The sequence below is a fragment of the Zalophus californianus genome, chromosome 3 (genome assembly GCF_009762305.2).
Source record: "Zalophus californianus isolate mZalCal1 chromosome 3, mZalCal1.pri.v2, whole genome shotgun sequence".
NCBI lineage: Eukaryota > Metazoa > Chordata > Mammalia > Carnivora > Otariidae > Zalophus > Zalophus californianus.
In genome coordinates, this window is record NC_045597.1 from 79,431,726 (window position 1) to 79,458,121 (window position 26,396).

Genomic DNA, 26,396 nt, shown 5'->3' on the forward strand with positions numbered 1-26,396 from the left:
CTATTACCACACCCTTGAAAACACCCTTAATCCCTTGTTCCTTTTTTCCTCTTAATGTTTGTCCACAATAATTTTCTTTTAACATCATATAACTTGGTTGACTAGACTCAATTCAAATTTCTGACCACAAATCTCAGATTAGCTAATTCGACATGCATCTATTACATTTTCCCTGTTCTACTCCCTTTTACCAAGATCACTAATTTACATTTCCTCTCTCTCAAATCTTTACTATTCATTTCTCCTCCTCACCAAATGTTCCATACACACAGATGAGAGCTACTTTTTCTACAACCGAATATACTAACCTGTTTGCATTCACTTTCACATATCCTGCTTTCTTTCCTGATACATTTGATAAACCCTTGACCCCAGTTCCCACTCTATCAACCATCTAATTTGTTTGTTTTTTTTTAAGATTTTATTTATTTGCTTGAGAGTGAGCACAAGCAGGAGGGAGCAGCAGGCAGAGGGAGAAGCAAGCTCCCCACAGCACGGGGAGCCTGATGCGGGGCTTGATCCCAAGACCCTGGGATCATGACCTGAGCCGAAGGCAGCTGCTTAACTGACAGCCACCCAGGTGCCCCTAATTTGCTTCCTTTTATAACAAAATGTTCTGAGCTGTGTCTATTCTCTGGCTCCAAAACCTCATTTCCTATTTTCTGCTCAACCTACTTCAGTTGGGTATTTATCCCCAACACTTCATTGCAATAACTTTTAACAAGGTTGAAATGATAAAATTATTGCCAAAGTCAATTGTGTTATTCTAATTATTAGATTTTTTTTGCACACTTTGACATACTTGACCACTCCCTTAGTCCTTATGCCTTTTGATTAATGTTTGTACAGTGTATCTTTTCCCATCTTTTCATTTTCAACCTATCTGTGCCCTTATGCTTAAAATGGGTCTCTTGGGGTGCCTGGATGGCTCAGTCGGTTAAGCATCTGACTCTTGATCTCAGGTCAGGTCTTGATCTCAGGGTCATGAGTTCAAGTCCCACATTGGGCTCCATGCTCAGCATGGAGCCTACTTTAAAAAAATGTGTCTCTTCTAAGTAATATATAGTTTGATTTGATTTTTAATCCAGTCTGATAAGCTTTGTCATTTAACTGGAATATTTACTTTTCTTACATTTACTGTATTTAATAATTATTAACATAATTAGTGCTTACTAATTATATAATTAATATAATTTGGTTTACTTTTTTATACTTACAATGTGTAAATACTAATATAATTGGGTTTATATAATAAGATATATAACTTAATAAAATAATGTTAATATAATAAGTATTTACTAATTATATAATTATTAATATAATTTGACTTTTTTATACTTATAATGTGTAAATACCAATATAATTGGGTTTAAGTCCTACCATCCTGTTACTTGTTTTCTATCTGTCCCTCTGTTCTTTTTTCCTTTATTTTTCCTTTACTGCCTTTTTTGGATGAGTCAAGTACTTTTGTTATATTTTATCCTTCATTAGCTTAAAAAAACTTCTATTTTGAAATTCAGATTTATTGAAAAGTTGTAAGAATAGAACAAATAACTTTATTCACTTTTCATTCAAATCCATTAATTGTTAACATTTTTCCACATTTATTATTGTATTTTTTTCTGACATCAGAACCCTTTGTTCCAAAATATTTTAGTATGTATTTCTAAGGAAGAAGGGCATTCAGTTATGTAACCACAGTGTAATTATCCAAATTAGGAAATTTTACACTTAATAGATTGCCTTAGACAGACCTATTCATATATAACCAGTTGTCCCTACAGTGTCCTTTAGAGCAAATTTTCCCCGGTCTAGGATCTGAATGAGGATCATACACTATATTTCATTACATGTCTCTTTGTCTCCTTTAATCTGGAGCAGTTCCTCTGACATTTTTTGTCTTTCATGATCTTAACATTTTTAAAAAGTTCCAGCCAGTGATTTTGTAGGATATTCCTCAATTTGAGATCGTTCTCATAAGTAGGGATCAGGTTAGGTTTTTTTGGCAGGAATCTCAACTAAGAAATCTTGGGCCCTCTCAGTGTATCACATCAGGAGACACATGGTTTTAGTTTGTCCCATTATTGGTCATGTTAATTTTGGTCAAAAATTAAGGTTGTGTCCACAAACTTATCCAAAATTAGGATTTTCCCTCTTGTAATTAATAAGTAATTTGTGAGGAAATATGTTGAGGCTGTGTAAATATAAATATACCATTCTCATTAAACTTTCCTCCACTTGCCTTAGAACAATTGATTCTTGAATCAGTTACTGTTGTGGTGGTTGCAAGATGATGATGTTCTCAGTCTTTCTATATTTGTTACCTATTCTATTAGATTTTTAATCATATATTTTTTTATTTCAGTTGTTACTGTAGAGACTTCAATGTGCATCTTTGACATTACAGTCTGCCACTATCTGAACAATACAGTAACCTTAGAGCAATTTAATACTTCCTCTCAATCTTTGGGCTACTATTGTTATATATTTTCTTTCTATATATGTTAAAACCCCATAAATCATTACTATTGTTGTTTTAAGTAGTCACTATTTTATATAATCCCCCTACCTCTTTGGTGCTTTTCACCCTTTCTGTCTTTCATGATTTAATATTTTCTATAGAGCTAGTCTAGGGTAGTTCATTTTCTCAAATTTTATTTGTCTGATAAGTCTTTGACCTTAAAGACATATTGAAAAGATATATTGAAAGATATATGCACTGGAATTGAATTCTAGGTTGGCAGGGTTTTTTTTTTTTTCTTTCAGCCCTTTTAAAGATGTCATTCTATTGTCTTCTGGCTCCATAATTTCTATGGAAAAGTCAGTCGTAAGTCATATTATTGTTCCTCTGAAGGTACTGTGTCCTTTTTATTCTATTTTAAAGCAGTTCTTTGTCTTTGTTTTTCAACATTTGAGCATATCTCTAGGGTGCACTTTTCTTTGAATCTACTCTCATTGTGTTCACTGAGCTTCCCACATCTGTGGGTTGATACCTTTCATCAATTTGGGATAATTTTAGATACTGTCTCTTCAAATGTTACTTTTACTCCATTCTCTTTCCTTTCTGAGATTCCTATTTATTTAAACTTTTTTTTTTAAGGTCATTTATTTATTTGACAGAGAGAGAGAGACAGCGAGAGAGGGAACACAAGCAAGGGGAGTGTGAGAGGGGAAGCAGGCTTCCTGCTGAGCAGGGAGCCCGATGTGGAGCTTGATCCCAGGATCCTGGGATCATGACCTGAGCCGAAGGCAGATGCTTTAACGACTGAGCACCTATATTTATTTAAACTTTTGACCATGTCCCAAGTGTGTCTTATCATCTACTTTTTAAAAAAGATTTTATTATTTATTTGAGACAAAGAGCACAAGCAGGGAGGAGGACCAGAGGGAGAGAGAGAAGCAGACTCCCCGCTGAGCAGGGAGCCCAACATGGGGCTTGATCCGAGGACCCTGAGATCATGACCTGAGCCAAAGGCAGATGCTTAACCAACTGAGCCATTCAGGCGCCCCTCTTATCATCTGCTTTATTCTTTTTTTTTTAATTTTATTTTGTTTAAATTCAATTAACATATTTAATTTCAGAGGTAGAGTTCAGGGATTCATCAGTTGCATATAACACCCAGTGCTCACTACATTATGTGCCCTCCTTAATGCCCATCACCCAGTCACCCCATCCTTCCACCCACCTCCCTCCAGCAACCCTCAGTTTGTTTCCTATAGTTGAAAGTCTCTATGGTTTGTCTCCCTCTCTGATTTCGTCTTATTTTGTCCCTCCTTTTCCCTATGATCTTTGTTTTGTTTCTTAAATTACACATATAAGTGAAATCATATAATTGTCTTTCTCTAATTGACTTAGCATAATATCCTCTAGTTCCATCCACATCATTGCAAATGGTTTTCATTTTTTTTAATGACTAATATTCCATTAAGTATATATATAAACCACATCTTCTTTATCCATTCATCTGTCGATGGGACATTTTAGCTCTTTCCACAGTTTGTCTATTGTGGACACTGCTGTTATAAACAGTGGGGAGCACGTACCCCTTCGGATCACTACATTTGTATCTTTGGGGTAAATACCCAGTAGTGCATTACTGGGTCATAGGGTAGCTCTATTTTTAACTTTAACAGAACTTCCATACTGTTTTCCAGAGTGGCTGTACCAGCTTGCATTCCCACCAACAGTGTAAGAGGGTTCCCCTTTCTCCACATCCTTGCTAACATTTATTGTTTCCTGACTTGTTAATTTTAGCCATTCTGACTGGTGTGAGGTGGTATCTCATTGTGGTTTTGATTTGTATTTCCCTGATGCTGAGTGATGTTGAGCATTTTTTCATGTGTCTGTTGGCCATTTGTATTTCTCCTTTGGAGAAATGTCAGTTCAGGTCTTCTGCCCATTTCTTGATTGGATTATTTGTTCATTTGCTTTATTCTTTCCCTTCTTATTTCATTTGTGCTTCAATTTTGATATATTCTAATGATGGCTTCACTAATCCTGACTTTTGCTTTGTCCAGTACATTTTAAATCCATCCAAATAAGTTAATTCAAATATTGTATCTTTCAGTTCTAGGTTATCCATTTAATTCTTGTTCATAGATTCCAATATCCTGTTGAAATTCTCTTTTCATCCATTTTATCCATCTTTCTCTATTTTATTTAATATACAAATCATAGATTTTAAAGCCTATCTGTTAGGTCCATTATCTGGATTATCTAAGGGTCTTCTTCTATTTATGTTTTGTTTGTTGGCCATTTTCTTACTCTTTATTTTTTACTGTATGCCTAATGTGTTATATATAAGAACCACAGAAACTACAAATGATATTGTTACCAGAGAAAGTTCTTTCTTCTGCTAGTCAGAGATAATTTGGAACTTATGATGTCGGTCCAATCAGAGACTGAGCTGGGTTGGGGCTGGGTTGTAGTTTTTAGAAGTCAGTTCATGGCTGTCCTTCCAGGCTTTTGATCAAGAGCCTGGCAGAACTATCTCCTCAGCTGTGAAAGACTGCAAGAGAGTCAAGTCAGCCTCTGGAGATTTTGAATTTAGATCATTAGCCTCCTACTCCACACAGCTCACAAAATAGCAAATGTCCTGAGGGTAGACAAATTGTGTATTTGTAGAAAGCCCTTCCCTATAGCAGGACTTTGTCCCCTAAGGACCCTAAGATTGTGGGAGATTTAACTTTAAATCTCCTTCTTAGGCTTTTAAAACTTTAAAAGCCTATAGCCCAGTTCCCCAGCCTCCAGTACCATCATAAAGCTCAGCAAATGCCCATGGTGGAAAACTGGTCAGAAATTTGACACTTCTTGACGTTTTTAATGTGTTGTGCCACATAACTACCATAAGTTCTGCTAGTTTCTCTTTTCCCTAGAAGACCCCCTTTTTCTGGCCAATCCCAATTTTCAGCCCATGCTCAAAACTGACAAATGTCTCTAGCGATGAAGACAGCCAGATCAACTCATCTAGAATGAACTCTTTCCAGTCTGGAATTTTAATCTTATTGCTCCCACAGCTGTCCAGTGACTTTAAACGTGATTTTTGCAATGATTTGTTGTTTTTTCCCCCCTAGTTAACTAGTTACAGTAGGAGCATTGGCCTAATATGACCTACTGCATCCTCCTTAGAACTGGAAGTCCCACTCCCCTCAAATGTGAAACTTCCTACATCACTTACTGCTCCTTTCAGTCTTTTTTTTTTTTTTCCTGACCTCCTCTTTCATGACCTCCAGGGCTGGTTGCTTAGACTTCTCTATCCTCACTTTCCCTAACTGGCCTCATTCAGTTGCAGTGGTATTGAATACTGTCTCTACACTGAGAGTTCCCCACCTTGCATCTCCAGCCCTTACCTCTTCCAATTTCCAAGTTTGTAAATCTAACTGCATTGTTTATATCTCCAGTTGGTTGCTGAAGAGAAATCTCGAATTTAGGATGGTTAAATCATGGCTGACCCCCACCCCCACCCCATATCCACTCCTCTCCATTCCTCAGTCACAGTTTCTCAACCTTTCCTCTTTCCCATATCCCCATATCCAATCCATTAGTAAATATTTCTGATGTCTGCCTCCAAAATGGATGCTGAATCGACCAATTCTCATGTCTATTGCTAAAAACCTGGTCTCAGGGGCACCCTCAGGTGGCTCAATTGGTTAAAGGTCTGCCTTCGGCTCAGGTCATGATCCCAGAGTCCCAGGATCAAGCCCCGCATGGGGCTTCCTGCTCAGCAGGGAGTCTGCTTCTCCCTCTGCCTCTGCCCCTCCTCCTGCTCGTGCTCTCACCCTCTCAAATAAACAAAAATAAAAAAATAAAAAATAAGGGATGCCTGGGTGGCTCAGTCAATCATCTGCCTTCGGCTCAGGTCATGATCCTAGAGTCTTGGGATTGAGTCCTGAGTTGGGCTCCTTGTTCAGCAGAGAGCCTGTTTCTCCCTCTGCCTGCTGTTCCCCCCTCTGCCTGCTGTTCCCCATGCTTGTGCTCTCTCTCTAGCAAATAAAATCTTTAAAAAGAAATAAAAATAAAAAAGAAACACCTGGTCTCGGTCATCCTCATCTCTTGCCCAGGCTACTAGTAGTTCCAACCCTTTCCTTCGCCTCCAACCTGCCCACCCGTCAATTCATCTTCACGGCAACTGGTGTGATCACCAGTTTCTAAAGTTAAATAAAATCACATCACTCTCCTTCCTTGCACAAAACTTTCTAAGGGCTTCTCTATTGTTGTTAGAATAAGACTCAAACTCTATTTATAGGATCTATGTGATCTGGCCCCTGCCTACCTCTTGGACCTTACATCCTTTCACTTCCCTGCATATCTTGTATACCACCCACCCTGGTGGGCCCCAAGCCCTCTATCACTCTAACACAATAACCTCTAACATACACAAATCATTCCAATTTCAGTATTATGCATTTCATCGTTCTGGTGTTAATACAAATGCCACCTCCTAGAGAGGTCTTCCCTGACTCTTCCATCTAAATGAGCCCTTCCCTTCACTGCCATCACTCCCTATTACATTACTCCATTTAATTAAGTGCACTTAGCAACATCTAAAGTCCTTTTAAAAAAGACATATTTATTGTCTGCCTTCCCCACCAGGATTTAAGCTGAGGGCAGGGTCTTGTTCTGTCTTGTTCACTGCCGTATCCAGAGAATCTAGCACATAGATATTTAGTGCCCTTGTTGAATGACTCCCCCATTAGATCGTAACCATCTTGGGAGCAGAAACGGTGATCTAATTTTGGTTTTCCTCTTCCTGCACCTAACAGTAGTGTGCACATTATGGAGACGTTAAATAAGCCTCTTCTGATTGCCCCATCATTGCAATTCCTCTGGACATTACTGATCAGCCAAACACGTTGCTAAAGCAAAATGCAGGCAGTCCTGGCCTCCATCCCATACCCCAAGTCATGAATGGGAAAATCATTCTGGAGCTGTCATTGCTCAATGCTATTGGTACATGCCACTGGTCTGAAGGTAGAAAGGAAATACAGAAAAGAGCAAAAGGGTTTGGTGTTTCTCTTACTATAGTATCCAAAACATAATTGTTTTAATAGTATTATAATCCCTGTGAGGCAAATCTTCTAAAGACTTTAACAGTTTCTAAACTCTAAGTAATTAAGCTTAACTACAGATCCATCAGTGATATGTCTTAGCACATTTTGCAAGCTGTGAACCATGAAATCAATGTGGTATTTTCATTGCTAAACTTTGTTTTAATGAAATCACAGAAAATATCAGCATGCACTACAGTAGTAGGGTAAATTTTCGTGAGCACACCCAAATACTTACACGTATGTGTAGGTACTAGGTGGTGCTACAAAATGTATTTCTTACTGTGGTCAATGTTTTCAAGAGTAAGGAAGTCACTAAAGTATTAGTTTCACATATCTTTATTCCATATAAACAAAACAAAACTTAGACCAATCTCATAGAACAGAATACACTTATTTAAGGTTTTGACAGTGTATGAAATTAAAATTTGGGTGTTTAATCCAAAGTCTCACACAAGCATTATCTTGTAAGGCAATTTCTTTCCTTTAATAAGTAAAAATTTAAAGTGTATATTATTCGGGAAGCAAATCATCTCCTAATTCTTCATCAGCAAAATCATCCTCGTCGATTCTTTTTTTGGCTGCAGTTTTTGGTCTTTCTATTTGAGGGCCAAGTGGATCCACATAGGAGGCATCTAGGTTTCAAAATAGATTGTTATATTAGAATAATAAAGAAAAACAACAAATGTGAAACCAATTTGTCTCATAAGCTAAACTGAACTGAGTGAACAGAAATGTTCTCCCAAGTCATTTAAAATTTTGTCTGTATATAAAAAATTCCTAATGCCCAATTATACATTTTTGCCATCTCACCAAATCTTTTCCAGACCTGTTATGCCTGTAGAAACTGGGTGGGGAACACCAGCACTTGCCTATTTCTTTGTTACTGCTACTTTCATAAGGTTCGTTTGTCCCAGGTAAAGCTCTGAGTTTGGCACTTAGTCGTTCACCTTTACTACTGGCACTACAGTTCTGGCCACTATCTGAAAACACAAAGATAAAAATGCATTTGTTTAATACGTTAAGAAAACATAACAATACATTATGAATCTTAAAGTATACTTATTTGCCAAGAAACAGGTTGTTTCATTTGGAAGCCGACTTCTGAGGGATATAATTGTTTCCTGAAACTTAAAAGAAACCTCTTGTTGAGAATCTATAACATAGATAAAACATCACTTAAAAGTAGTCTTTATACGTAGTCTTTCACATGTATGCTTAGTTACAGGTTTCAATTTTACAGATTCACTGGTGAGAAGTTAGAGACCATGTTGATGAGTATAACCTAGCAAAGAACAAAGAGCAGCCGGAGAAAGAACAAATAGGAAGTCATAAGATCAGTATGAGCCGTATCGTCAACCTCATTATCAAGGCTGGTGAGTGGCCCTAAAATCACATCAAATGAAAAACAGCAGAAGAGGTAGGAGAGGACCTAGATCATACAATTACTTTCTTTAAACATTCAGAAAATGTTCATGTAGGAGAGGATTAGATTTGCCCTCTATAGAATAGATTTTGGCTCAGTATGAGGAAAAACTTTAAGAGGATTATAGCATCCCAATATGGGCTGGCTGCCTTGGAAACACTGCAATCCATATCATGGAAGATTTTCAGACAGGGCTGAACACTCACATTAGTAGGAAACATTAGTAGTACTTCTCAACGTTAATTTTCCATTATATTTTTTTAAAGAAACACTCCTCTAGCCCCACATTTTTTATTTCTTCCCCTTAAAGTTCCCACAATGTCATTTTTTCCTATTATGGGAGCTTCACTTTTAATGAAAATTGTCTATCAACATATACCAATCATTTCTTTTCTGAGTACATTTTATATTTTAGTTTATTGATAATGTCTCTGAGAATAAACCAAAACAAGATGGTCTTTAAAATCCCCACATTTTAATGGTAGCCAACTGAGCAAAAATTATAAGTTCTAAGTTCTTATAAAAAACATTACCATTTCCTCCCAATAATATCCTTAGTTTTAGGCACTGAATGTTATGTTTTTTATTATTTTGCTCCTCTCTAATTTTTTGTTACAATTAGGCCCATCTTTTCCATCTGTAAGTGTAAATGCGTATCTTTCAAAGGGCTTGAGTGAGCTCAGATCAAAAAGTTTGAAGACCATTGCTCTAGGCAATATTTCCTTTTTCACTTTTCATATAGATATAGGTTATCTATATGAATAAAACAAAACTCTGACATCTCTCTCAGGCAACCATAGCCCTTCTGAAATCCTAACATACTGAAGGATTCCACTTCTGTGGAAAAAGCAAACTTTAAAAAATAAAAACTGACCTCCTTAGAAAAACTTCAAATGTCCAATTGAAAGGCCATGAATATAGTTTTTAAACATTTTCTATTATAAACACCAGTGAGGGTATATTGTGAATATCTTCATTTCATCATTTTCAATCAACTTTCATGGAATAACGCTGCCATACATGGGCAGGTGTAAATGAATCAATAAGCATTTGTAAGTCTGGGTGAGTTTTATGCCTAAATAATGAAACAAGTTATTATATTCATTTCATTATAGCAAAAAAAATTTACTATTTCCTAGAGAAAAATTAAAATATCAAGTAGCTTCCAAAAACAAGAATGTGGAGATCAATTTATCTGAATTATCAATCAATTAACACTAAAACTTACAAATGACACTTTTATAAGAGAAATATCTTAGAATCACAGAATTTAGAGTAATAAGGATTCTTGAAACTTACCTATACCAGAAAATAAAGAATACCCCTATGAAATGGACAATGTATATAGACAATTCCCAAAGTAAACAATACAATTAGTCAATAAATATATAAAAATATTTAAACTTTGTATATTTAAAGTGAAAAAAATCAAGTCAGAACACTACATACTGAGTGATACCATTTTTAGAAAGCTTAAAAACAAGCAAAATTAAAAACAGTGTTTGCATACATGATAAAATTATATGTGAAAAGGCAAGAAACTAAAAAAATATAAACCTGAATATATATAAAACATAAAAAAGAAATCTCACAGTGGTTACCTGTGGGAAAGGCAGGAGACAGAGTGGAAAAAAGCACATAGGTAGGCGTAGCAGTAATGTTCTGGTTCTGATGTTTTGATGGCTTCATTAATTTTATATGCTTTGTAACTTAAGAGTGCTACATTGATTCTTTTGTAGGTATCAAGTATTACATAATTTAAACCTTCACGTAATTCAAAATGTAAGATTCAACACCGCCTATTAAAATGGCCAAGATTTGGGGCACCTGGGTGGCTCAGTCTGTTAAGTGGCTGCCTTCAGCTCAGGTCATGATCCCGGAGTCCTGGGATCGAGCCCCATGTCGGGCTCCCTGCTCAGCAGAGACTGCTTCTCCCTCTGCTCCTCAGCTCGCTCACTCTCTCACTCACTCTTTCTCGCTCTCTTGCACTCTCAAATAATCTTAAAAAGTAAAATAAAATAAAATGTCCAAGATTTTAAAAATATCAGGTAAGTGAAATGAACAAACTTTCTGAGATTAATGTGGTAGTATATATCAACACTTAATTTTGTGGTCACCAAGATAGCAGAATAGGAAGCCCTAGAACGTTTTTCCTCACAAAGATACCAATTTGACTATATACAGTCCAAAAAACCTTTATGATAACTCCAGAAACCAGTTAGGAAGTTGCAGTACCCCAGATAAACTCAAATCCAAGAACAACTGCACTGAAACAGGTAAGAAAAGCCATCTGATTTCAACTGTGTCAGCCCCTATCCCAAGCCAGCAGAACTCACGATTGGGAGAAAAAGCCAATGCAGATTCTCCCTTGGGAAGGAAAAAAAAGAGTGGAACATTCATCCAACATTTTGGTTTTTCAGGGAACTGCCTGAGAGACTGGTTTGTTTTGCCTGACTTGGAGTGCTGATGAAGAACCAACACACTCTGGTTGGGGGTTTGCTGCAGTGCCAGAGTACCTTCCCGCAATGCACACAGAAGCTAGCACAGCTTGCTGTGATCAGGGGAAAGTAGCCAGCGCATGGCTTCTTCCTGAACAAGGAATGATTACAGTGGGATGTACATCCAATAGTCCAGCTTTTGGTGGTGGTGGTAGTGGGGATTCCCAAGGGCCTGGTCTCACCTGACTCACAGCACTAATGGGGAATTGGCACATCTTGGATGCATGGGGGCTGCTGAGAACAAAAGAGGACTCAGTAGCTTATTGCAGTGCTAGAGATCCTGCAGCACCACAGACACTAGAGGAAGCAAGAGATTACAAATCTTGAAATCTCTCTAATTGGGAAATTACATATAGAAGCTGAGAGAAGGTGCATATCATAAAAACTTTGAGAAACTCCCATAGTCTCTACTGGGGCTGACTTGTGACAGTTTCCCCTGTACAAAGCGAGGCCCCCAAAACCAGAGAAAAGTGGCTGTTTTTTCAAATGAAGAAATCACAAGAAACATAAAACATGGCAATGACAAAAACAAAACAAATCTTCAGAAATTGACCCTGAGGATATGGAGACCTATTGATTACCTGACAAAAAATTCAAAATAATTGTCTTAAACAAGCTCAATGTGCTATAAGAGAACACAGACAATAAATAAAATCAGGAAAATGAAGCATGAATGTATCAACAGAGATAGAAACTAAAAGAGGACCAAATAGAAATTCTGAGGCTGAAGAATACAATAAATGGATTGAAAAATTCACCATAAGGGTTCGAAAACAGACATGATCAGGCAGAATAAAGGATCTGTGTACTCAGAGATAGGTCATTTGAAATTACTATATCAGAAGAACAAAAAGAAAACAGAATGAAGAAAAGTAAAGAAAGCCTAACAGAATTATGGGATATAATTCAGATTTGGCGACTAAACATATCAATATACAAGTTACAGGAATCCCAGAAAGAGAAGAGAGAAAGAATGGGGCAGAGAGATTACTGGAAGAAATAATGGATGAAAACTTCCCATATATAAGAAAGGAAATGAATATCCAAATTCAAGAACTTAAGGAACTCCAAATAGGATGCACCTAAAAAGGTGCACACTGAGACACATTATAATCAAACTGAAAATTCAAAGACAAAGAATCTTAAAATGAGCAAGAGAAAAGCTAATTCATCATAAACAAGGGAGCTAGCACACAATGATGAGCTTTCACAGCAGAAACATTACAGGCTACAAGAGAGCGGGAAGATATCTTCAAAGTGCTGGAAGAAAACTATGCCAACCAAGAATACTATATTTGGCAAAACTGACCTTCAAAAAGGACGGAGAAGTAGACTTTCCTGGATAAACAAAAGCTGGGGGGGTTTATCACCACTAGACCTGCCCTGCATGAATTGCTAAACAGAATCCTTCAAGTTGAAACAAAAGGACACTAGACTGTAAGAGAAAATCATATGAAAATATAAAGCTCTCTGTAAAGGTAAATATAGAGATAAACACAGAATCCAGTAATACTGTCATGGTAGTACATGAATCACTTTTAATTCAGGTATAGAATATAAAAGATAAAAGCACAAAAATAACTATACTATAAAATGATGTTAAACAAATGATAAAAAGATGTAATTTGTAACATTGATAACATAGTGCTGGGGCAATGGAGTTAAGTTTTTGTATGTGATTTAAGTTGTTATTAGTTTAAAATAGATTGTTTTAACTATAGGATCTTTTAGGTAATTCCCATGGTAACCACAAAGAAAATACCTACAGAAGATGCACAGAAGAAAATGAGAAAGGATTCAAAGTATGCTGCTACAAAAAAATAAAAACAAACCAATGAAAAAAACAATGACACACAAAAGAAGGCAGCAAGAGAGGAAGAGGAGAAAATTATTAAAGGCATACAAAAAAATTAACATAATGGCAATGGTAAATACCTCCCTATCTGTAATTATTTTAAGTATGAATGGATTAAACTCCCCAATAGAAAGACCTAGAGTGGCTGACAGGTTAAAAAAAAAATCTGCTATATGCTACCTATAAGAGACTAACTTTAAATATAATGACATACATAGCCTGAAAGTGAAATGATGAGAAAAGATATTCCATGTAATTGGTAATAGAAAGAGAACAGGAATGCCCATACTTACTTCAAACAAAATAGACTTTAAATCAAAAACTGTCATAGAGACAGAGGACATTATATAATGATCAAAGGGCCAATTCACCAGGAAGATCTACCAATTATATATGCACCTTAACAGCAGAGCACCCAATATATGAAGCAAATATTGACAGAACTGAAAGAAGAAAAGAGAGTAACACAGTAATAGTAAGAGATTTCAATATCTCACTTTCCATAATAGTTCAACCAGCCAGAATATCAAAAGGAAACAGAAGACTTGAACAACACTTTAGATCAATGAGACTGAATAGATATTTACAGAACACATCATCCAACAACAGCAGAATAAATGTTCCAAGTGCACATGGAACAATTAATTCTCCAGGATAAATCATAGGTTAGCCATAAAGCAAGTTTTTTTTTTTTAAGATTTTATTTATTTATTTGACAGAGAGAGAGACAGTGAGAGAGGGAACACAAGCAGGGGGAGTGGGAAAGGGAGAAGCAGGCCTCCCACTGAGCAGGGAGCCTGATGTGGGGCTCGATCCCAGGACCCTGGGATCATGACCTGAGCCGAAGGCAGTTGCTTAACCAACTGAGCCACCCAGGCACCCCAGCCATAAAGCAAGTTTTAACAAATTTAAGAAGATTGAAATCGTATCAATCACACTCTTTAACACTCAATGAACCAAAGAAGAAATCATAAGGGAAATTTAAAAGTGTCTTGAAGCAAATGAAAATGAAAACAAAACATACCAGAACTTACTGAATGTGGCAAAAGCAGTGCTAAGAGCAGTGTAGTTATAAATACATAAAAAAGGAGAAATATCTCAGATTAATAACCTAAATAAACACCTCAAGAAATTAAAGAGAAGAACAAACTAAACTTGATTGAGCAGAACGAAGGAAATTGTAAATATGTGAACAGAGATAAACATAATACAGCAGATAAAAATCATAGAAAAAATAAAACTAGGAGTTCATTTTTTGAAAAGTTCAAGAAAATTGACAAATCCTTAGCTAGAATGAGAAAAAGAGAAAAGACAAATAATGAGTGAAGAAATGAAGACAAATCATCAAATCAGAAATGAAAGGAGACATTACAACTGATGCCACAGAAATAAGATCACAGGAGACTACTATGAACAATTTTATGTGAAAAAACTGGGTAACATAGAAGAAATAAGTTTCTAGAAGCATAAAATGTACTAAGACTGAATCATGAAGAAATAAAAAATGTGAATAGATCAATAACAAGGGATTTAATCAGTAATCAAATACCTCCCAACAAAGAAAAACCTTGGACCAGATGGTTTTACTGGAGAATTCTACCAAATATTTATTTTTTTTAAAAAAGATTTTATTTGTTTGTCAGAGAGAGCGATGGAGTGAGTGGGCATAAGCAGGGGGGCAGCAGCAGGCAGAGGGAGAAGCAGACTCCCCGCTGAGCTAGGAGTCTGATGTGGGGCTCGATCCCAGGACCCTGGGATCATGATCTGAGCTGAAAGCAGATGCTTAACCAACTGAGCCACCCAGGCGTCCTTCTACAAAATATTTAAAGAAGAAATAACACCAATACTTCTCAAACTTCCAAAAAACTGAAGAGGAGGGAATACTTCCAAACTCATTCTATGAGGAAAGCATTACACTGATACCAAAATCATACAAAGATACTATAAAAAAAACTATAGATCAATATCTCTGATGACTATTAATGCAAAAATCCTCAACAAAATGTTAGCAAATTTAACTTAACAACATATTAAAAGAGTCATACATCACGTGGACCAAGTGGAATTTATTCTTGGAATGCAAGGATGGTTCAACATATGAAAACCAGTCAGTATAAGACATCACATTAATAGAATGAAGGAGCAAAAACCATATGATCATTTCAATGACGCAGAAAAAGCATTTGGCAAAACTCAACATTCTTTCAAGATGAAACACTAACCAAATGAGAATTAGAAGGAAATGATCTCAACATAATAAAGGCCATATATGAAAAGCCCACAATGAACATAATACTAAATGGTGAAAGACTGAAAGCTTTCCCTCCAAGATCAGGAACAAGGCAAGGATGGCCACGCTCACCACTTTTATTCTACCTAGTACTGGAATTTCTAGCCAGGGCAGTTATCAAGAAAAAGGAATAAAAGGCATTCAAATACAAAGGGCAGAAGCTAAATTATGTCTGTTCATAAATGACATGATCTTACTACACACGGAAAACCCCAGACTCCACCCAAAAACTGTTAGAATATCTTCAGAAAAATTGCAGAATCAAAATTAACACAAAAATCAACTGTATTTCTATACACTAACAATGAACAATCTGAAAAAGAAATTAAAAATTAAGAAAGCAATTCCATTTATGACATCATCAAAAATAATAAGATATTTAGGAATATATGTAACCAAGGAGGTGAAAGAGATATACACTGAAAACTACAAGACACTGCTGAAAGACATTAGAGAAGACACAGATGGTAGAAAGACAACCTGTGCTCATAGGCTGGAAGGCTTAATATTATTAAAATATCCATATTACCCAAAGAAATCTATAGATTCAATGCAATCCTTATGAAAATTCCAATGGCATGTTTTCAGAATTAGAAAAAACATTCCAAAATTTATATGGAATTTCAAAGGACTCTGAATAGCCTAGACAATGTTGAGAAAGAAAAATAAAGCTGGAGTCCTCACATTTTCTGATTTCAAAACATACTGCGTAGCTACAGTAATCAAGATGGTATGGCACTGGTATAAAGACAGACATACAGACCAATGGGGCAGAATAAACAGCCACAGAATAAAGCCTAAATGTATATGGTCAATTGATATTCAACAAGAGTGCCAAAGCTACACAATGGAGAAAGGATCTTGAACAGTGTTGGTAAAAGTGGATATCCACATACATGATAATGAGTTGGACCCTTATCTCACCCAATATACAAACATTAATTCAAAATGAATTAATCTAAATGTGAGACCTGAAACTATAAAACTCCTAGAAGAAAACATAGGGGACAACCTTCATGGTATTGGATTTGGCATGATTTCTTGGGTATGACACTAAAAGCACAGGCAACAAAAGGAAGAAAAGACAAATGGGATTACATTAAACTTTAAAGACTATGCAGCAAGCAACAATCAACACGGTGAAAGACAACACGAGTAATGAGAAAAAATATTTGCAAACCATATATTTGGTAAGAAGTTAATATCCACACTATTAAAAAAATCCTACAACTCAACAACAAAAACACAATCCAATTAAAAAACTGGGCAAAGGATTTGCATAGGCATTTCTCTAAAGAAGATATTCAAATGGCCAACAAGTATAGGAAAAGATGCTCAACATCACTAATCATCAGGGAAATGAAAATCAAAACCACAATGAAATATCACCTCACACCCATTAGGTGGCCAATATCAAGTAACAGAAAATAACAAGTGTTGACAAGTATGTGGAGAAAGTGGAACCCCTGTACACTGTTGGTGGAAATGTAAATGGTGTAGTGCTATGTAAATAGTATGAAGGTTTCTCAAAATATTAAAAAGAGAATTGTCATATGATCCAGCACTTCTGCTTCTGGGTACATATTCAAAAGGATCTTGAAGAGATATCTGCACACCTCCTGTTCATAGCAGCAATACTTAAAATAGCCAAGAGATGGAAGCAATCTAAATGTCCATTAATAGATGAATGGATAAAGAAATGTGGTATATACACACAATAGAGTATTATTTTTATTCACCCTTAAAAAGGAAGAAAATCCTGTCATATGCTACATCGTGGATGAAGCTTGAGGACATTACACTAAGTAAAATATAAGCCAGTCACAAAAAACCCAAATGCTGCATGATTTCACTGACACGAGATATGTAAAGTAGCCATATTCATAGAGACAGAAAGTAGAAAGGTGGTTGCCAGGGGATAGGGGAGGAGGACTGTCATTTAATGGTACAGTTTTAGTTTTGCAAGAAACAGAGTAGAATGGTGGTTGCCAGGGTGGGGAGAGGGGAGGGGGAAAGGGGCAGTAGTTGTTCACTGGGTATAGAGTTTCAGGTTTGCAAGATGAAAAAGTCCTAGAGACCTGTTGCACACCAACATGCACATAGTTAATACTGTACACTTAAAAATGTTAATTAAGATGGTAAGTTTTTTGGTTTTGACCATTTTTTTAAAAAAGGCAAAATTTTGCACATCTTTACATGTGGCATAACCATATTTGGTGATGGAGGAAAATGCACATATGATGGTAAAGAAAGGAAACATGGTAAAACATTTTGCAGCAGTATGATCTGGGTAACTTTAGATTTTCCTTTATTTTTGTCTGGAAGTCTACATTTTCTGTAGTAGAGAGTATTCATTTTTGGTAGTATTTTAGGAAACTTTATTAGCTCTTTGAAGTTAAGAGAGTTCATTGGAGAGAGCAATGTGATGCTTTACAGCCCCAACAAAGGAATAGATTCAATCCACGTTTCTCACACAAAAACCTCTTCTATACACTGTGAAGCACAAGGGAGAATATCACCTCCATCCCTGCCCCAGTTATGTGGAGTTATAATCGACATACAAAAAACAGCACATACTTATTGTGTAGATTGAGGATTCTCATAAAATCAGCACTATAATCAGGATTATGATCAAATCTATCACCCTTTGAAGTTTCCTCTTGCCCCTTTGAAATTCCTCATTCCCACCCTCCGCCCCATTCATCCACCCCAATCTTCAGGTAACTACTGATGTTTTCCATCACTATATATTAGTATGTGCTTTTTAAAAAAATTTTTATTTTATTATGTTAGTCACCATACAGTACATCATTAGTTTTTGATGTAGTGATCCATGATTCATTGTTTTCATATAACACCCAGTGCTCCATGCAGTACGTGCCCTCCTTAATACCCATCACCGGGCTAACCCATCCCCCCACCCCCCCGCCCTGTGAAACTCTCAGTTTGTTTCTCAGAGTCCACAGTCTCTCATGGTTTGTCTCCCGCTCCGATTCTGCCCCCCACATTTTTCCCTTCCTTCTCCTAATGTCCTCCATTCTATTCCTTATGTTCCACAAATAAGTGAAACCATATAATTGACTTTCTCTGCTTGACTTATTTTACTTAGCATAATCTCCTCCAGTCCCATCCATGTTGATGTAAAAGTTGGGTATTCATCCTTTCTGATGATGGCTGCTCTTTTTAAAAAACCTGGCTTCTTTCACTCAGCAGAGATTCAGCTATGTTGTTGCTGGTGTCCTTCCATTTAATTGCTGAGTAGTTATATGGATATGCCACAATTTATTCCCTTGTTGATGACTTTTGTGTTGTTTCCACTTTGGAGGTATTTGAAATAAAGCTGTTATGAATATATTTGTACAAGTCTTTGTGTGGACACATACTTTCATTTCTCTTGAGTAAATTCCTAGGAGTAGAATAGTTAGGTTGTATGGTAACTGTATGTCTAACTTTAAAAGAAACTGTCAAACTACTTTTTAAAAGAGTTGTACCACTTTGTATTCCCATCAACAGTGAATGAGAGTAACAATTGCTCCACATCCTCACCATCACCTGGTATGGTCAGTCTTTTGTAGTCCTTCTACTGGGTATCTAATTGTGGCTTTACCTTGCATTTCCCTAATGACTAGTGAGTGACCATATTTTCATGTGCTTAAATTTCATTTGTATACTTCTTTATTAAAAATTTTTAATGACTTATTTTATTATTTTTTAAATTTCTTTTATTATGTTCAATTAGCTGACATATAATACATCATTTCTTGATGCAGTGTTCAACAATTCATTAGTTGCATATAACACCCAGTGCTCATCACCACATGTGCCCTCCTTAATACCCAACACCCGATTACCCCATCCCCCCAACCCCCTCCCCTCTGAAACCCTCAGTTTGTTTCCCGGAGTCCAGAGTCTTTCATGGTTTGTCTCCCTCTCTGATTTCTTCCCATTCAGTTTTCCCTCCCTTCCCCTGTGGTCCTCTGCACTATTCCTTATGTCCCACATATGAGTGAAACTGTATGATAATTTTTTAAAAGATTTTATTTATTTATTGGACAGAGAGAAACACAGCGAGAGAGGGAACACAAGCAGGGGGAGTGGGAGAGGGAGAGGCAGGCTTCCCGCCGAGCAGGGAGCCCGACGTGGGGCTTGATCCCAGGACCCTGGGATCATAACCTGAGCCAAAAGCAGATGCTTAACGACTGAGCCACCCAGGCGCCCCCATATGATAATTTCTTAATAACATTTTCTTTAGCTTACTTTATTATATTTATTGTATTTACTATATTTACTCTATTTTAAGTACAGCATATAATTTATACAACATACAAAATATGTGTTAATTGATGGTTGATGTTATTAGTAAGGCTTCTGATCAACAGGAGGCTATTAGTAGTCAATTTTGGGGGTGGTCAAAAGTTATACATGGATTTTTGAGTGTACAAGGCCATTGGCACCCCTAACCCCCATGTTTTTCAAGGGTCAACTGTACTTTGTTAGTGATTATTCTCCAAGGAAAGCAGATTGTATTACTAGTTTCAGAAGTAGACTTCAGTGATTCATCAGTCTTATATAATACCAGTGCTCATTACAACACGTGCCCTCTTTAATTTTCCATTTTGAGTTAATTTTTGTATGTGGTGCAAGGTGTAGATCAATATTAATTTTTTTGCATGTGAATTTCCAATTACTCTAGCACTGCTTGTTGAAAAGACTATCCTCTTTCCATAAAATTGCATTTTGCACTTTTGTTAAAGGTTAATTGACTATGTATGTTTGGGTCTATTTCCAGACACTATATTTTGTTCCATTGCTATATATGTATCAAAAGAAAAACTTTTGATGCCCACCTTTCTGGAGTCACATATAACATCTGTTTTTACCTGTTCATTTGAATATTTACCCTCTACTAGTTTGGAAGTTATATATCCCATTTGAGTTATTTTTATATTTACTAGATATTTTAGGCATTTTAATATGTACATTTAAGAGTCTAAAATTAATCAGTATCTACCTTCTTCCCAAAGTGAAGATCTTTGAATGCTTTATTCTATTACAACTTACATCCCTGCCTTAAATGTTACTGCAGTCTAGGAGTTTAGTTTTGTTTTTTTCCTTGAAATTTTTTATTGTTATGTTAATCACCATACATTACATCATTAGTTTTTGATGTAGTGTTCCATGATTCATTGTTTGTGCATAACACCCAGTGCTCCACGCAGAACGTGCCCTCTTTAATACCCATCACCAGGCTAACCCATCCCTCCACCCCCCTCCCCTCTAGAACCCTCAGTTTGTTTTTCAGAGTCCATTGTCTCTCATGGTTCGTCTCCCCCTCGATTTCCCCCCCTTCATTCTTTCCCTCCTGCTATCTTTTTTTTTTTTAACATATACTGCATTATTTGTTTCAGAGGTACAGATCTGTGATTCAACAGTCTTGCACAATTCACAACGCTCACCATAGCACATAACCTCCCCAATGTCTATCACCCAGCCACCCCATCCCTCCCACCCCACCCCTACTCCAGCAACCCTCAGTTTGTTTCCTGATATTAAGAATTCCTCATATCAGTGAGATCATATGATACACGTCTTTCTCTGATTGATTTATTTCACTCAGCATAACATCCTCCAGTTCCATCCACGTCGTTGCAAATGGCAAGATCTCATTCCTTTTGATGGCTACATAATTAGGAATTTAGTTTTATCTTGATTTTTAAAAATTCTACAACATAGAGTATTGCCATTATTTTAAATATTCAACATATACTTAGATTTAATAGCCTATTTGCCACCATATTTGCTTTTTTCTTTTTTGTACCTCTGGCTTTTTCCCCCTCAGCCTGAAGTACCCTCTTTGCAATTTCTTTTAATGAGGACCTGTTGGTTTAAAATGCTCTAAAATGACTTTATATTGTGTTCATTCTTGAAATATAGACTCAATGGCATACAATTCCATGTTGATAGTTATTTTGTCTGCACACATTGAAGATGTTCCAGTATTTCTGGTTTTCTTTTTAGACTTTGAGAAATCAGCAAGAGTTTTTCTGCCTTTCATATATTGTAACTTGGCTATGATACATGTACCATTCACCCCATTTGAGAGTTAACTTTAATAATCTGATGATCTCATTAATTCTTGAAAATTCTTGGCCATTATTTATTTCCTTTTCCTCATTCTGTCTTTCTAACCTAATTATATGTAGGCTAGACCTTTTTCACTACACCTTCGTGTCCCTCAATCTCTCCTATTTTCCATCACCATAACCCTCTGTCCTTCATTCTGGGTAACTTCTTCAGCTCTATCTTCCAGGTCATGCATTCTCTCTCTCTCTCTCATCTGATTGAGTCTGCTATTTAGGGCCAGCAAACTTTTTCTGTAAAGGACCAGAGAGTAAATATTTTAGGTTTTGTGTGCCGTATGGTTTCTGTTGCAGCATGAAGGCAGACTGAGCACGGCTGTGCTCCAGGAAAACTTTACTGACAAAAACAGGTGGTAGCTCAAGCCAGATCTGATTTGTAAACTGTAGTTTTCCAACCCCTGGTTTAAACCATAAATTTTCTAATAGGTGAGTTTCTAATTTCAATTATATTTTTCATTTTTGGAAGTTGTATTTGGTTCTTTTCAATCTGCCTAGTAACTTTTATATTCTCTTATCCTTTTGTCATACTTAAAATACACAAGTATTGCCCACTATCTTGATCAGATTCCCGGGTTTGTATAGTGAGAATTTGCAGAGTGAGGGATTCTGTGCTGATTCTTAAATTTTAGATAGCAGTGTTTAAGAGCTCAGGTATCAGAGGATAACCACAACATTATAAAAAAAAATTATCTGAATCTATTCAGTTCTTGAATTCAGATAACAAGAGATATCTATATTCTTACTTTTTTTAAAGATTTTTTTATTTGTCAGAGAGAGAGAACAAGCCAAGCAGGAAGAGCGGCAGGCAGAGGAAGAAGCAGGCTCTCTGCCGAGCAAGGATCCTTGATTTGGGACTTGATCCCAGGACCCTGGGATCATGACCTGAACGAAAGGCAGATGCTTAATGGACTGAGCCACCCAGGCATCCCTCTATATTCTCACTTTTAAAATATATTTTCACCTGATAATTAAAACATCTGTAGTCTTTGAAAACTGGATTCTACAGTTTCTGTTGTTGCTCATTCATAGTGTTTTTCCTCATGTGTTCAGACTTTTTAAAACTGTACGTTCCTTTTCTTTGTAACTTTATCTGAAGGAAGTATGTGAGGCTTATTTACACCATATTCCTTCAGGATAAACTTGTTTCTCCTAGGTACCTGGGAGCAGCACCAACTCAGTTCCACTTTATGCCAAATTTTCAGTGTGGGGTTCCTTCAGGTCACACAGGTAATATATATTCTAGCTCCCAAACTCTGTGATTGAGGGTTATGTTTAGGAGTTTTCCAGGGAGCTTTTCCTGTTTTTTACATTCCAGTAGTACCAAGGTGGAAACCCATCCTTTGTGGGGTGGATTTTCTTCTAGTTGACCCACTACCAGTATTTCCTATTAAGGGTCCTGGCTTTTAAAGGGGTTCTCTGAACTGACCTCTGACTTCTTGGGGGCCCCCACTGTATCTCTTGGTCCCCATGAATGGCCTATAAACTTAGGCTCTAGGCCACCAGGGATTAGCTAGGACAAATGCCAGCTTCTGCACTTATTCCTTTGGCTTAAATTTTCTTCTTTTTTTTTTTTAAATAGGCTCCACACCCGGCGTGGAGCCCAATGTGGGGTTTGAACTCACAACCCTGAGATCAAGACCTGAGCTGAGATCAAGAGTAAGATGCTTAACTGACTGGGCCACCCAGTCATTTTTAATATCCAGAGAATTTCCCTTTTTCTTGCCAACTCAGCCACGCATTTAAAAAATTTTTTTATTTTCCTATTTAAAATTTTTTTTCATTTTCTTATTTTCTTTTTTCCTTCCTCTCTGCCCAATATTCAATTCACCATTTTTAGAAGTGCTATTCCTGGAGGAGTTTCCTTGAACATTCAGTCCATCTGACTGTCAGAAATAGAGGTAATAATTTCATAGTCAGCAGGAATACACATAAATGTTACTAAAAAGGTTAAGTCTAACCTCTTTATTTTTCAGATGAGAAAACAAGCCTAAAGAGATAAGGCCACTTGGTTCAAGAGTTCACAGTTAGTTAGTGGCAAGGCCATCAGCAAAACCGAGGTTTCCTGATTGCCAACCTAGTCCTTGCCCATTCTACAAGTATGCCTTTTTGGCAAAGGATCCATGTAAAGTGTGGCACTTTCCATACAGTTGTGAGAAGTTTATGTGAGTAAGTATGGCCTTACTTACACATTCATATACACATTCCTACCATATGGTATTCCAAGTTGAGCAGCACAGAATATGGCTGTCTTAATAATGATAAATATCCAGACAAAATAAATTCACAATCTCTTTTCACAGCCCTATGTTTTAGACCCTTTTCCTATCCCCAGAATAGCCTAGACCCTCTTGTCTTATAAAAGCAGCTTGCAGTCTTGAAATTTGGGGAAAATCTAATACTTCTGCTAGAGGAGAGACTACATCCTGCCTTGACCAATGTTTTTACAAGGCAACTCATACTAAGAAGGCAAACTATTTGTAACATTTTAAAAAGCTAGGTTTTAAAATATGAGTTCCTTTTTTGCTGAGATAGTGAGTTTTATGACGTAGGCTCTATTCATGGAACAAATTAAGAAACGTTAAGAGGCTGACTACATAAATTTTCACCATTCTCTTCAAATAAAAATGAATACACTTTCTAAGGGAAGACAGTCTTTACTTATTTAGAAAAAGTTTATATCCTCTTCGCCTTCCTGCATCCCATACACTCCTTAAATCACTGGAATCCGATTTCTGCCCAACAGTGTACTGAGATAGTGTTAGGGTTACCAACACTAACTTAATTGAAAAATCCAATATCCTTTTTTAGTTTTCAAGGTCCAATTAACCAATATCCGACAATTCTCCAACATCCATCCCCCTTCTCTTAAGCTAGGCTAGGAAGCCTATCAATTGATTTCTTATTTTTTGAAAGTGCTATCCAAAATGAAACCTTCTAAAAAATTCTTCCTATTCCTCTGAATATGTTACAAACACAGTGCCCCTTACTCTTTTCAATCTCTTTTTAAGTGATTCTCTTTTGGTGAGTTGTAAACTCTGATTTCACTATCCAATAGACATTAAAAAAATATTTCTGTTCTCTCTCCTCCATCTCCAAGATGATACTCACTTTGGCACCTACAAAGATGCAATCACTATGGAAGATCTCTCATTCCATAAGTATAAATAAATTTTTGTTTATATCTAGAAATACTGAAGAACATCAGACAGCACTTTGGAGACCTTCAGCATGAATCTATTGTCCAATTTATGTCTACGTACTTTGTAGCCCGACTTACAAATGATCTATCCTCTTGTTATGAGGAAGCTGATCTTCCTTTGCCTCTGAGCCTTTTGAAAGTTAAGGGGCAGTGTACCACAGCTATGGATCCAAAGTTCCCTCCCAACCCCTACCATCTAAGAAATTAATGGCATCATCAGCTGAGATGATATAATCCTCGTATAATTTTATAAGGCCCATTGCTTGGACCTAGTTTTACTGCAAAAACTTCAGCTCATTTTTACATTGTTAAGGCTGCAATTCTCAGTTTAACTTCACCCCTTACTCCCTACTCCCACTGATCTAATTGCATTATTACCCAACAAAACAGTTAACAGGGATATATCAAAATTGGAAAAGTTAACTGTGATAGCTACTATAATAGGCAACACTCAGTTGAAGAAGTCTGTGGAGGGAACCAGTAAAGATGTATGCAAAGTAGATAACTGGTTTATTACATTTTTTAAAAACTCATTTGGGCTGAGCGTGGAGCCTAATGCAGGGCTTGAACTCTCATGACTGTGAGATCAAGACCTGAGCTGAGATCAAGAGTTGGATGCTTAACCGACTGAGCCACCCAGGCACCCCGATTTATTACAGTTTTTGAGTTATATTTTGCATATCTTAAATGCTTAATTCAGTACCTGGTATATAAATGTATGGGAGAAGGAGAAGCTGAAACGGAATTGGTACTTATTGAATACCTGTTATGGTCAGGAACTTGACAAATGCTTATTTATTGATAAACAGAAAGACAGGAAAGGAAAAAAGAACTTATGGAATATGTGTGTATGTGTATATGCGTGTGTGTGTGCTCATGTATATATAAAAGGTGTACATATATTTTACAGATATATGTAATATATATGTGTTTTACATATTTCATCAGATTTAAATACACATATTACATATATCAGTAAAATCTTTAGATTGGATTTCCTGTGCTTTTTGTAATTTGCCTCTGATGGAAATCCCAAAAGAGGAGTTTCACAAATGTTTTGACTAACAGCATTACTGGAATAAGTATTCAGCTTTCCAAATTGGTAACTTAAAAATACTCATTTGCATATACAATTTCTAGAATTTTTGTTTAAAAAAACCCTTTTATAAACTCTGTACTCTGTAGTAAGAGAGAGGTACACTTGACATTTATACCTTCATGCATAGATAAATGTGATCCTGTGGTAGTAGGAAAAACTCTGAGGATAACAAACTCTAAGATCATACATCCAGGAGAGGTAAGAACACGGACCCTCACTATCCAGAGATGTGGACACCAGATTTTCAGGTACTACCCACCACCCTCCTTGGTCAAATAGGAATCACCCTTATCAGGTGCTTGCCTGTGTCAGACACTGTGTTAAGTGCTTTCTATGTATTA

The 26,396-nt window shown here is 36.6% G+C and overlaps 2 protein-coding genes across 3 annotated transcripts in view; one reads left to right on the forward strand and one right to left on the reverse strand.

Annotated features, from left to right (window-relative positions):
• The window catches only part of EEF1AKMT1 (EEF1A lysine methyltransferase 1), a 99,299-nt gene that overhangs the window by 51,389 nt on the left and 21,514 nt on the right, over positions 1 to 26,396 (forward strand). The gene's annotated exons all lie outside the window — the stretch shown is intronic.
• IFT88 (intraflagellar transport 88) overlaps positions 7,870 to 26,396 on the reverse strand; it is a 145,755-nt gene continuing 127,228 nt past the window's right edge. The window contains exons 25-26 of one of the 2 annotated variants that reach the window (XM_027590104.1): positions 8,421 to 8,531; positions 7,870 to 8,183 (exon numbers count right to left, since the gene is read on the reverse strand). In XM_027590104.1, the coding sequence (XP_027445905.1) occupies positions 8,062 to 8,183; positions 8,421 to 8,531 (233 nt within the window). In that variant the 3' untranslated portion in view covers positions 7,870 to 8,061. The remainder of the gene's footprint in view (positions 8,184 to 8,420; positions 8,532 to 26,396) is intronic. The other variant, XM_027590106.1, reaches the window with a different exon arrangement.